This window comes from Lichenostomus cassidix, chromosome 1Aa, assembly GCF_008360975.1.
Source record: "Lichenostomus cassidix isolate B80296 chromosome 1Aa, HeHo_3.0, whole genome shotgun sequence".
Taxonomy (NCBI): Eukaryota; Metazoa; Chordata; class Aves; order Passeriformes; family Meliphagidae; genus Lichenostomus; species Lichenostomus cassidix.
The window spans coordinates 32,004,241-32,017,658 of NC_139480.1; the positions used below are offsets into that span (position 1 = coordinate 32,004,241).

Below are 13,418 nucleotides of genomic sequence, written 5' to 3' on the forward strand. Positions count from 1 at the left end.
CAGAGCTCAGGGCTTCTGACTTAAAATTTTGATGTGTTGCTCATTTTAAGCTCTTGTGATAAAAGCAATATAAAATATTGCTGGAGTCTTAGCTGGATGATTTAATGCATTTAGTGAGCTAAGGGATGAGACCAGCATTTGCAAAGAAGTAGAGAGATAAACGGGATTTGATATGCACAGTGTATTTCTGTCCTCTGCATATTGTGCTAGAGGAATTTGAATTTTCTGTTAAATATTTCTTCTCTGCTGACTAGAGTGGGATCTAGTTCAAGGGGAGGACAGAATTTTTTGTTCTCTTTTTTTGTATCTGTAAAAAACAGTAAAGATTAGCTGAATTAAAAAATCTTTACCTAGTACTTAGAATTTTTTTTAAAGTTTTTGAATTTCAGAGGAACAACAGACTACACAATGCTGCTAATCTGGCTGTTAGTGCCAGTGTCTGTCCATATGGCACATACTTTTACTCATTTACATTCATTAAATTTATCTAAGAGGAAGGTAAGGACCTTTTTTCGGACTTACCGTGCATTTATATGATCTGAAGATAAATACTAGGAAGTAGTGATCAAAACAATTTTACTGTAGTTCTGCTGCTGGAATAAATAAAATATTAATGTGTTGGTCTTTCTTAAAGTGGAGTTTCTGAATCTCTAATTGCAGTATGCATGCACTGAATGGTTAAGGAGTTAAGGAACATTTAGCTATTGTGAACTTAATTTATTCTGTAAAGGTTCTTTATTAATCATTCATAAAGCCAAGTTGAAAACAAGAGTAAAGTGTGTACAGCTCACGATCTTTGTTACATAAGTCCTCATAAATATGATATGTACAGCCAGATCCCTTTGATTTGAATGTGGATGTCTGTGTAACAAAATACTTAGAAAGTGACTTATTCAGAGGTTAAGGCTTTTTTCATTAATTCCTCTCTCCATTGACATTAGATTTTTATTACTATTCTTGAAACAAAATGAAGTTGAGTAAGAGGAGCTTGGTTTGGTTGAAGCTCTGTGCTAAGCTCCGCAGTTTGTTCTGTTCAAGCCTAAATAGACTCTGGGGTGCAATAAAGGCAGTAAATACTCTTGAGACTGCTTCAGATTTAATTCCAAATAAGAATAAAATGCAAATTACAAAATTAATTTTCACACATATCCCAAATGCATCACTCATCTCCCTCCACTTTGCCCAACCAAAGGTCTTTATGAATCCAGAAATGCAAACAAACTCATAGTCTATGTATTCATTCTCTTATTTTTCATCTTCATGTCTTACTGCGCCAAGTGACATCTCATCTCAGAAGCCTGTAGATAGACAGCAGATCCATAGGTAGATAACCACCTAGGCTGTACCCTCTGTGTGCTGACTAGTGAACCTCTAAGACTCATATTTATTTTGGCTAACAGTGTGGTTGCTCACTTGAACTTCATAAGTCTTTCTACACATCTACAGATTTTTCCTGAAAATCATGTAAATATGCATGCATGTGTCTGTGTGTATCTGCATACATATATACTTTTTTGCAACACCAGAAAGGTTGATGATTAATTTTTCCAAGCATGGTCAGAGACGATGTGGTCAGGATGGCAGTTTAGTGGCAGTACTTTTGGCCTCAGTAATGAACAAATACTAAAAGTGCTGTCCCCATTATAGACAACTCTTTTCTAAACCATCTTTCCAGCAGATTAAAACAGTGCATTTCTTTCTGGGTAGCCATGAGTTGATGACAGAGCCATGACTATGACAGACCCATTTCCCGGTCATGATCAGTGTCTCCAAATTTTGGGGAAAGAGGACTATGGTCTGGCAAAAGTAAGAGTTATGATGCGCTGTGGCTAGCACAGTTTTTCCCATGAGAAGTTTTCTTGTGTTTTGTAAATAAAGATAAAGTTTGGATGTTTTGGAACAGTGTCCCAGAACTTGGGCAGTGCAGGCCTGGCCAATCAGGCCTGGGGGAAGGCTTCTGACTGACCAATTGGGTGATTTTGAGAACTCTATAAATGTGATGAAATCAAAACAATAAAGGTCATTCCTTCTTGCCACTGAGAACCGATGCATTCATTACTCTGCTAGCTGCTCAACAGCGACAATGCCTGAGTGTTTAGTTTTGCTTTTAAAAAAAAATCATACAAATTCTATTTTTACATAAGTAATTGAAGCAAAATTTTAAATCCAGATGTTTTCAATTCCATTCAAAGAAGCACTTGTGATGAGGCATTAGTTCAAGATCTGCATTTAATTCTTGTTTTCTCTGCTGGCATTGGCATTGCAAGAAATTACCTTAGCCTGGCAGGATACTTTGCTTCACTTGAAAAATCCTCTTCTTGTCTGAGAGGCTGTATTGGTTGCCTTGTTTAGCTGTCATCACTTTCCAAAGATGATCATGGTGATAGTGACTGAGTAGATTAAGGGTTAAACAGTGAAGTTATGGCACAGCATAAAGGCTGCAATCTTGTATTCCAGCTTGCAAAAAAGCTGCACCAGAAACCCACACAGCTCTAATTGTAAATCAATAAGCTTTCTAGTAATACTCAGATTAATCCACTAGAGCCAAAATTCAGGCTGTAGTTTTATAACACATGGGTAGTTGGCAATGCTAAACCTGGCATTGCCCTCTATTTCTAATTCCCTTTCAGTTTAATCTTCCAGAGGTCTCTCTGAAACTAATGCACATGAAATAAAACAGCTGTCCCAATTCACTTTCTTATCAGCACTTTTAGTCTGTCTTTTTCATCCAAGATAGTGAATTAAATATGAGATCTGATTTGACATAGAACAAGAGAAAAACACCAAGAGACTTTTCCTTTTAGAAACAATATTTTTTAGGCTGAGGGTCTTTGAAATATGGATGCACTTTAATATAAAAGTTGAATGGCTGTTTTAGTAAGTGCAACACAAATTTCCATTTTATAAATGCAAAACAGAGAGGTTAACATATGTGTGTTTCACTGAACATGACATCCTTTTATTTTCTTTGAATGGTTCAGCAGCTTTTTTTTCTGGAGAGCCACTGTCCCATCTGCAGTCACTACCTGGAGTACTTGTTAGGAGTGAAAACTTAAGTCTTTCTGGAAGCTTTGTTGTGAACAAAACAGCTCTCTCTTAGTTTTCAGAGAGCAGTTTCATCACTAGTCATAACTGTAGCTAAGGCAAGGTGTGAAGCATTTCATGCCCTTCTATTCATAAGTGAAGTGTTTCTTGCCTTCCTACACATGGGTTTTGCTATGGTAAACAGGTTGAAAGCTCTTTCCCATGTAGTGTGTACAACTCCATGTCTGTCTCCCTCTCTGTCTATTTCTTTCCTTTTTCAATAAGTGAGAGGAAAAGGCAGGGAGCATGATCCCATGAGTCCTGTGGGGTTTGTAATATCTGTGAGAGAGGTAGTCATATAAACAGTGCATATATGCATATAGAGTACGGTGGACTGAATTCAAATTGCTTCTTTACCCAGCTCCAAAGTTACCTTGTAAGTCCTGCAGGAATGGATGACTTCAGGCTGTGGGTGAGCACCCAGGAGGAGTATCTGGGGACTGAGGATGCCCTAAAGCAGAGTGCTCTGACTGCTCTGGCCAGACATCGGCCTCTGACTGGGGCAAATCTCACACATTTGAATAAAGAGCACTGCTTTGTATTCAATTGTTAGCAAGTTTATGTGCCTCTATTGAGGTGACATCTCCCCTTACCTGGAGGCTCACTGAGCAGAAACTGAGAGTATTTACTGTATAATGTAGGGAAACAATCAGTTGATATGCTACTGCTGTGACATTTTTTAAATATATTCAGCTGTTCTCTAAAATAATAACTGAACATGAATAATGCAAACTGAGGATGTTTAGAATTCAAGAACAAACACAACTTTATGTTTTACCAATTAGGTTTCAATTACATTCCATTCTGTAGGAAAAAAATACATAAATTATGACTTTCAGCATTTAGTAACATGATGTACATTGCTGGCTCTGTATGAGCATGGGAAATAAGGTGTTTACATTAAATATATTTTCACAATCAGGGGAAAAGATGCTAAACCATTCCTGTTGCATCAAAAAGCATTTTAGATGGATTGCTTGTGCTCAAGGTTTTTGTGAAGGTTTTTGTTTAGGCACAGGCATGGTAAGTAGGAATTGTTTCAAGTTCACTTTGGTGCTGTCGTTAACTGAAATTATTGAGTTATGTCAGGGTGGGTTTAAATAGGTGATTCAAGGCTTACGGATGCTATTAATACTGAAAAGCCCACTTGTGTGTGGAGTCCCAGACTTTTTCAATATAAATACAGTGCCTGCACTTCTGTATCTGATTAGCAAACTGTCATACATGTAAACTTGATCTTTTTTCTAAAACTGTCCATTAATTTATGCAACAGAATGAGGATACTAAATACTTACTGTCTTGACCACAGAAGTCAATATATATAATCAAAATATAATTTAGATTATATTTTGTTAAATACTTCAAAGGCAGAAAAATTTCAGGACAGATTTTAGTGACAGTTTCAGGATTGGGATATTGGAATGGTGTTGCTCCTTTTAAAGTTGTTTTCTTTTTCCCTTTGTTGTCTTTTTAGTGTTGCGATCTTGGATACCATGCTAGTCTGAACAGAGCCCTAAGAACGTACCTTTCTGCAGAGTATAATCTTGAAACTTCCAGGCATGAGGGATTAGACATCATTGAAAATGCAGTCGACAGCTTGGAGCCACGAAGTGACAAACAGAGATTCATGGAAATGTACCCCACTGCTTTTTGTCCACCAATGAAATTTGAGTTCCAATCTCATATGGGTGATGAGGTCTGTACACTGACAAGTGTCCACACAGTGACTGTTTCTGTATACCAGGATAGAGAATTTATCCCCTTTTACAAAGAGCTTGGTAAAAGCTACCCAAAAGCCAGTGGATTAGCAATAACATTTAGAAAAATTTGCAGCACTGTCAGTTTCTTCAAAATTATTATGTAAAAACTGTTATGTGTTATTATATTCTGTATCACTCATAATGACATTGCTGTGAATTTTCTGGCCAACCTGTGCTCAGCCCAGCACCAGTGCAAGCAGCGACTTTGTGTCTTTACTACCTGCATAAAAAGCAGAGTTTGTGGGTGCTGAGAGCAGCTGCAGAGCTGCTCCAAATTATTCATGCTGCAATGCAGCCTTTTCCCCTTCTTCTTCCCCCATTTTATCATCTGGAGATTTCAAGCATACTTGGTACCCCAGCTGTGCCCTGTTCTGCTATACCAAAGGCCAATAGCAAAGCAGAATTCTAAACCACCCATGTACATCTTTTTTTTCAAGGTGACTAACTCCAGGGTTTGCATTTCTGTGTGATATAAAAGTAACAAAAAGCAGACATGCAAAAAGGCTGTACTCTTTACTCATAGGATGTAGTACAGACTTCCACACCTTGTAACATATAAATACTTTAAATTTAGATGGGCATATTTTATTGTCTGCTTTGTTAAGTTTTAATAGTTTTGGTAGAAATTCACCTAGTTTTAAGAAGAACAGCTGAAGACTATTGACTGTTTTTTTAAATTACTTGCATCTTACAACTCTTTTTGATTCTTTGTTAGGTTTGCCAGGTCACTGCCCAGCAACCTGTGCAAGCAGAGCTTATGCTTAGGTATCAACAGCTACAGTCACGATTGGCTACACTCAAAATTGAAAATGAGGAGGTAAGACTTATGTCTGCAAGGGCTAAGCATAACATAATTTTCAGGAAGGTGCAGTGTTTTCCACCTTGCCAAAAGCATGTAAATGATCCTGAAGTGGCTTCAATCTGTACATGTGGTTTTAATTTTAAAAATCAAATACTGGCAAATATGCTAAGGTAGATCCTCACCTGCTTTCTAGAGGTTTGGAAATTTTGTCTTTTACCCGTCCATACATTCACATTACTTAGTTTTGTGTTTTGCAGACGCTTCAGTGTAAACTTGCCAGAGCACATATTTTTAAATTCTTGTGATAGAAATCCACTGAGAACAGTTATTGTCTTCTGTGACCACTCTCTGCCCAATCCTCAACTTGCTGCTTCTGTAGTACAAATGAATTTGAGTGTCTTTTGTGGTAGCTGAGTCAAGATCTCTTATGCTCTCAGCTACAGCTATTTATAAACATGATTAATGAATGCCTGTGATGGGAACAGCTCACCTAGCAAAATAAAATGCATTTTTTTGTAAAATACGGAAAAAACGATGCTGTTCTCTTTCCTCTGCTCTGGCAGTGGAAATAAAATGGGCTTTTCTCATAGTTAAGGCAATGTTAAAATCCTTCCATTTAAATAAGAATCTGTTCCTAAATGAAAACATAGAAGTAATTTCATTTCTTCATGTACTTTACTGATAAGTTTTCAGGATGCCAGTTTTTCTTATTCCAGTTTGTATGTTGAATGTCTAGAATAAAGTATTAATGTCCATCATACATGCACAGTAATCTTAAAAAAAACCCCACTTGCATTCAGAATATCTCTCAAGGCAACAAAGACAGAAGGAAGGAGAAAGATTATTTCTTTCAGTCAAGTGAAGTGCAAGGGCATAGGGGGAGAAATCATGTTTGACAGGCATGGAAGGGATATTTGCCTGCCTCGGAGCTGTGTGGAGAAGTGTACGTGATTTGGTTGACCCTACTAGAGACGCCATCTGAAGCAGAACTGGGAAGTGAATCACATCCTTGTGAATATTGCCAGTTACTTTATTGCACTGTGGAAGCTACATCTCTTGTCCACAGCATCCCTGCCTAGGTTTCTTCCATGAGCAGTGGTGCTCTGTATGTCATAGGAAGGGCTGTGAGCCTGGTGTAAATTGTTCTTTCTCAAGCCCTCTGTGTCAGCGATGTATTACCCTTCTGCAGTCTAAACATCACTGTACCCCTCATCATAGCACTGCACAGTGTAGGGTCACAGATTTTTTTCTTGGAAGATCATGTTTTTCTGGCCAGATTCAGATTTCTGGACTTATATATTCAATATAACACACTGACCACATTTAGAACTGACTCTTCAGAGTAGTGAATCACCTCTATTGCTTCCCAGATTAGGGACCATAATCAAATCATGTCACATTTCAATTCTAATTTCAAACCAATGCTTGAGTGAACTACAGAGCCAGCACAAGAGTACATCTGTGTTTGTGGGTTAGACCATGGTAAAGCAGACAACTAGATAGGAAACTTGTTACACAAATATCTGTTACAGTGCACCTAACTTTTCACATTTACACACCAGTTTGTTTGGGGGAGTGTGCCAGAGAATTTCTGTGAGTAACGACCTTCCCTTCTAAGCTGTTCCTGTATATATTTATCTTGCATCTGGCAAATTGTCCTTTTTAACACCAGGTCAAGAAGACAACAGAGGCTACCCTGCAGACAATACAAGATATGGTCACCATTGAAGATTATGATGTGTCAGAGTGTTTCCAGCACAGTCGCTCAACAGAGTCTGTGAAGTCAACAGTCTCTGAGACATACCTGAGTAAGCCTAGCATTGCAAAAAGAAGAGCTAACCAGCAGGAAACAGAGCAATTCTATTTCATGGTATGTTGGTTCCTTCCTCATTCATGTGATGCAGACCAAACACCTGAAGTAAACATTATCCAGAAGTTCCTAGAATTTTTGTGTCATGCATAGTAATAGATTCATCTGCATCTCTACAGAAATTCAGAGAATATCTGGAAGGTAGTAATCTCATCACAAAACTTCAAGCAAAACATGACTTGCTGCAGAGGACACTCGGAGAAGGTAAATATCACACAACTGAAAGGTGATTCCAGACTATACAGTGAACCCACTGAAACGCCAAAGATGTGCAGGAAAAAAAATAACAAAACTTAAAGGTTAATTGTCCAGTAAACATAGATTTGATTTTTACCAGTCATAGTTTTGGTGCATTGGTAAGAGTAATAAAACACACAATAAATTGATTTTATTTCTTCAACGGATATTTATTTCCACTGCACAGATGTTTAGACAAGTGACTCGATTTGGAAACAGAACTACTGGATGAAAAATCTCATGTCTGAAAGGAGAGCTGACACAGTCAGTGCAGGTTGATTTAAGAGCTGTGACAAATGTACTGTTTCTACATCCTAACAATTTCCGTTGACTTGAGAGTTTTTTTTAAGACTTGGGGAAGAGTGATCTTTTTAAAGCATACAGAATTATTCAAGATGCATCTCTTACAATGGACTCACTAGTGCAGCATTTCTAACACATGGACATGCAGCCTAAGAATTTAGTGAAACATTTATCAGAGGTAAAAGGTGAAGTCCTGACCTCAGTAATGTCAGTAGTGAGTTTCTTATAGACTTAATTTAGTGTTGTTTTTTACAAAGTATTTGCATATTTGAGAGTTAAATAAATGAAAACTTCATTAATAACTCTATACCTGTTGATTATCATTATTGCTCATAACATTATTGCATTACAAATTACAATAGCAGAGAATTATCTGTTGTCCTGAACATTCTCCACAGTTTTTAAAAGTACATCTTAAAATCTAAACCAAGTCAGCAGAAGCAAAGCCCAAATGAAGTAAAGCTGAATTAAGGCAGTAACAAATCAGACACTATGCTCAGCTCCAGCCTGTCTCTTTACCAGCCCTCCCAACAGGCATTTCTTCATGCGCCAAAGGGAAAAGGGGAATTGCAGTACAAACTTTCAGGACTAGATCCCCAGAGTGATACAGACTTGAGAGGAAGTGAGCTTACACCAAAAAGAGTAAAAATCCTCTCCTGGAGCTTAAAGACTGTAATTTAAAGTTAAGATTCAAGAAAAAAAACAGTTTGCTAAAAGAATATTTCTAAAAGTTGTGTCAATTTATTTTCTTTTTACTTCTGAGTAGCTGTTGTTAATCACATCTCTTCTTGCTTTTAATACAAAAGCCCAGATCCACAGATGGAGGTGCCTAAACAGCTATTAGTAGTTTAGTGGCTATAACACAAACAAAGGCCCTGTCCAGGGAGTGACTGAGGTTGAGGGTAGGATATAAGCAGCATTTTCTTTGAAAACTGAACTGTAGAAGATGGTAGCTGTTTTTAGACAGCTAACTACATTATCTTCTTTCTCATGGAAGTTTTCATTTAATAGATTTTTATTTTTAATCTCTGTGTTGAACAGTTTATTCACACAAAACAGTGTGCAGCTGACTTCAGTCAAAAAAAGGGGAAATTTTTCCTCTGGTAGCTCACTGAAAATGTATTTGGAAAAATAAAGTGAAAGGGAGAGAGATAAAAGGCAACAGAATCTGCTGCATAATGCATGTTGGAAAAAAGTAAGGAAAGAATTGTTTGAAAGGAAACCTAAAGAAAAACTTCTCAGCAGGGTGACCTAAGTCATAAATTGCCATTAGGCTATGGGCCATTCTGCCATGCTGAGGCATGCTTGGACTATTCTGTTTGAAAAATTCCCTTCTACACACCAGCTGTAACCCCCAAGTAGCTAATGCGTTACTCATAGAGTTTTTGCACATATTTGTTATCCCATCGCCATAGCATGGCTCATACCAATAGTACCCCAAGCATACACATTTACATTCAAAGCTGATATTTGGAGTGAAAGCCTTCATTATCACACATTAAAAAGTTCAAGTACCTCCTTCAGTTGAGTCATGTCCTGCATTAAAATGCCCATGCCTGGGACGGGCAACCTGGGTTCTGAAAGTCTCTTGAATGGGGATGATTGAAAGGATTGAGTTACAGTGGAATTATGAATGTTACTGCTGTAGCTAATATAGAAATGGATTTGTAGGAAGTGAACTGCTCCCCTGCTCCCCTGAACTTGCCTTTTCTGGAAACTTCCATGTCAGCAAGACTGCAGACAAATAACAAAGTGTGCTGTGTTAAATAAAGCTAGGGAGAATGGGGGGAGAAGGAGAGGATTGTCTCAACTGAAAGTTTTCCTTTGGCACCCTTTCTTGCTTTTATTCAAAACTGTGCAGTGGAAGGATATAGGCTGAATAGATCCAGGTTCCCATCTGATGTCCACAATGTTAACAGCATTTGGCTTCTATCCTGGTTCATCAGCTGCCTGTTAAAGTCTTGCTGTTTATGGACACAGCAGATACATATTCATGATCTGCACAGGGAAGATAGATGAGCTGCACTGTGCTGAATCTGCATCTACAGATTTGGAAAGTAAATAAGAAATGCTCAAATGAAATTGGTACCAAACATAGGAAGCACACTGATGCTCATATTAATCTTGATCTAAAGGCTCACCTATTGAAAGAATAAGTTAACAAAGCAAAGAGGAATGCAAGAAAGGAAACAAGGAGTTGTAGAAGAAATTGTCCCTAAGGCCCAGACATCTTTTGCCCTAGACTGTTAAATATCAAAGATGTGTTTAAAAGCCCCCAGGCACAGCATTTGTAACATCTTCCATTTTACTAGCATTTGTTATTGGGATTTTTAGTCTCAGTGTATTTCCCTTGGTAACCTGAGTAGGGAGAAGTCCCTGGCTTACTCTTTTTCTGTCACAGGTTATTTTTCGTACTCTTCTCCCATCTCTCTTTTTAACCTATCTAAAACAGATGCTGACAAGATTCACATATCTTAATGTCAGAGATTTTTCCCAGAGCTTCTTAATTTTGCCAGTTTCAGGGGATCCACACTCTTCTGGTACTGCAAAATATATTTTCAGATTAGGGTTTTCAGTACTGTGCAGTACTTTGTGTGCGTCTGAACACTGGCACATAATACTACTATGTTTTTCATATCACTGTTATTCATTCTTTCTGGAGTCTGACAAGCCTTTTTGGTGTCCCTTTCAAATTGACCAGTGTACTTAGACCTAGCCCAAGGGAAGCTCAGAGTGATTTTCAAAGCTCTTATCTATAGTTCTGTTCACTGCGTAGGTTTTTAACTCTTCCCTAATACCTTACTTGAACCTGTTAAGAATGAATTTTGTTTGCACTGTGTGTTACTTTAACCCATATGAAGGGCTTCCTAGTTTCATCAGGGTTTGATAGAAAAGTATTTAAGTCATCTGCACAGTGCTCTGCCTCCTTAGCTGCTGTGATCTCTCAAGGCATTAATGCCTTATGAATTGCATAAATGGCCCTAATGGGAAGGCTTGAGTAAATGGCTGTTGCATTTTTTGCCATGATGAAAAAAGACCATTTTAAATCTACTGGGTTTCCCTTTTCTTTGCTAGTTTTTGATCAGTGAGAATATTTTGTCACTCTATCCATGGCTGTTCAGCTGCCTTAGTCACCTCTTGTGAAGAAAGTTATGAGGGGCCTTTGAAAGCCTAAGTAAATTCATTGAACTGATTGTTCTTTATCCAGTATTTTACTGACGTGTTTAAAGATTTTTAATAAATTAATAGGGCACAATCTCCCTTTGGCAAAGCTGAGCTCATTGGAACTTACCATACCACTTTGTCCTGTTTCATTATTTTCCTTTTCACTATGGTGAGTTGTCATGATGCACATGCCTGACTTACTGGTCTGTTGATCAACAAAGGAGCCTTTCTGGAATATGATATTTGCTCCTTTACAATTCTCTGTAGTTCTCTGTGGTGTTTCTCAGTGATTGTGTTGTACTTTGTTCCTGCAATATGCAGAGAAAAGAGAGTAGGGAGTCTTTCAATAGCTACTCGTGTCTAGAGCCCTGTATTTTCAGCACTGAACAGGTTTAGGCACAAGGCACAGGGGAGAGGTGTAATTTAATCTTAGGACAGCTCTATTTCCATACTGATTTAGCCACTGAAACATATGAGCACCAACAATAGACATTGTTTGGAATTTTACTTTAAATTATTTACAGTATCAAGTGACTCTTTATCTGTGGGCAGGCTTCTTAAAAATTGTTCCATAACATGGGTTGTGTTTGTATTTTAAATGAACTGTGGAGATAGTAGATAACTACACTGCCCTGTTTGTTGTATAGTTGTATATCTTTTGCTGGTAGCATGAAAGTTAGGGTTAAAAATAATTTGCCAAGTGTAATTTAGATACAAAAATTTCAACCTAAAACCTACAAATCATTGTTTCCTGTTTATTGAACTTTTCTAGGTCACAGGGCTGAATACATGACAACAAGGTAAGATATTTTTATCTGACTTGGTTTAGAGTTAAAAAATAGGTAAAATCTTAGAATTTACAAATTTTAGAACAACTTTGTAAGGTTGTTCTGTTGCTGTTGTGTACATTAATTATGTACAGACCCTGTGTGTTTTAACATTCAACATTTCTGTTTCAGCATGCTGATGGGTAAAGGACTAGACTGCTCATCTTCCTCATTCTTATGATAAGAGCTGCTTTGGCCAGTGTCAAGGGTGGGACAAACTGGGAAATCCTTAAAAATATTTGTGAATCACACATCAGATTTGGAAGTTGCAGGGGGCACTTGGTGCTAGAAAATAAATAATTTTCAGTTGTCAGAGATACCTTGCCTCTCATAGTTTGCAATTCTCTTGGTCAGGATACACATTTAAAAAGAACTTGGTAGGAAGATAATTTTGGGCAATGAGCTGTGTCTTTCATAACTTATCTCTGGACACAAATACCTGCCTCCCCCAGCATGCATGTGTTCCATACTTAAACGGCTCTGTGTATCCACAGAAAAGAAAGGATTCAGTGTTAGATCTCCCTCCTTTGTGCTGCACGTACTTTCTCGGTTGTGTAGTCCCACACCTTAGAAGCTGCCTCCCAGATATAAACCCAGATAAACTCTGCAGCCCCCAGAGACTATGCAGGGCAATGGCAACTGCTAGGATTTGCAGCTGCCACTTGTATGTATCCCTGCTATCCTGGTAAAGCAGGAGCATCCAGCCCAGCTTTCTTGGTCTCGCTTTTCCCTTCTCTTTCCATGCAATACATCCTTGCCCAATGCCTTCAAGAAACATCTTGACTGGTCACAATGTTCCCAGGGTCATCTCTACAGACTTTACACCTGATTTTCTCCCGCTGCTCCATGTTTTTTTCTAGCTTGGTAAAGTTGGACTTGGTCAACTACTTTCCTTACATTACCTCAGTTGAAAAGTGGCAGCAAATCAGAGCACTCTTCCCAATTGCTGACCTTAATTCTGATAACTGTACCTTTAATTTGCCTCCAGATGCTACCATCCCAGGAATGCATGGAAATCAACAAGTTTATGTCTAATGAGAAAAACCTCCTATTTGACTCCAAAGTAGGCCACTCATCAGAGTCACATCATCCTAAGTTCCCTGCTGTGTAAACAGCTGAGAGAAGATGGTGGATTTAGGCAATGATTTTACCTTAGTAAAGTGGGGGAGCAGTGAAGCCATCTTAGCTCATATCTTCTTACAGCTGGTTGCTTAGAGGAAGATACTCTGAGGAGTAGGGCCAGCCCATCCATTCTTCAGTACCTGCTCCTGGGCTTTGGCCGGGACCTGCCTGTTGCCCCAGGGTTCAGTTACATTTCCAGACTGTGAGACATGCAAACAGAAATGTTCTTCAAGGCCAAAGTTAAATTG

General features: G+C 38.3%; 1 protein-coding gene across 2 annotated transcripts in view; it reads left to right on the forward strand.

Moving 5' to 3' along the window:
• The window catches only part of SRGAP1 (SLIT-ROBO Rho GTPase activating protein 1), a 143,108-nt gene that overhangs the window by 94,415 nt on the left and 35,275 nt on the right, over positions 1-13,418 (forward strand). For both annotated transcript variants that reach the window (XM_085044197.1, XM_085044205.1), the window contains exons 7-11: positions 4,559-4,780; positions 5,560-5,661; positions 7,319-7,516; positions 7,636-7,720; positions 11,994-12,021. In XM_085044197.1, the coding sequence (XP_084900323.1) occupies positions 4,559-4,780; positions 5,560-5,661; positions 7,319-7,516; positions 7,636-7,720; positions 11,994-12,021 (635 nt within the window). The remainder of the gene's footprint in view (positions 1-4,558; positions 4,781-5,559; positions 5,662-7,318; positions 7,517-7,635; positions 7,721-11,993; positions 12,022-13,418) is intronic.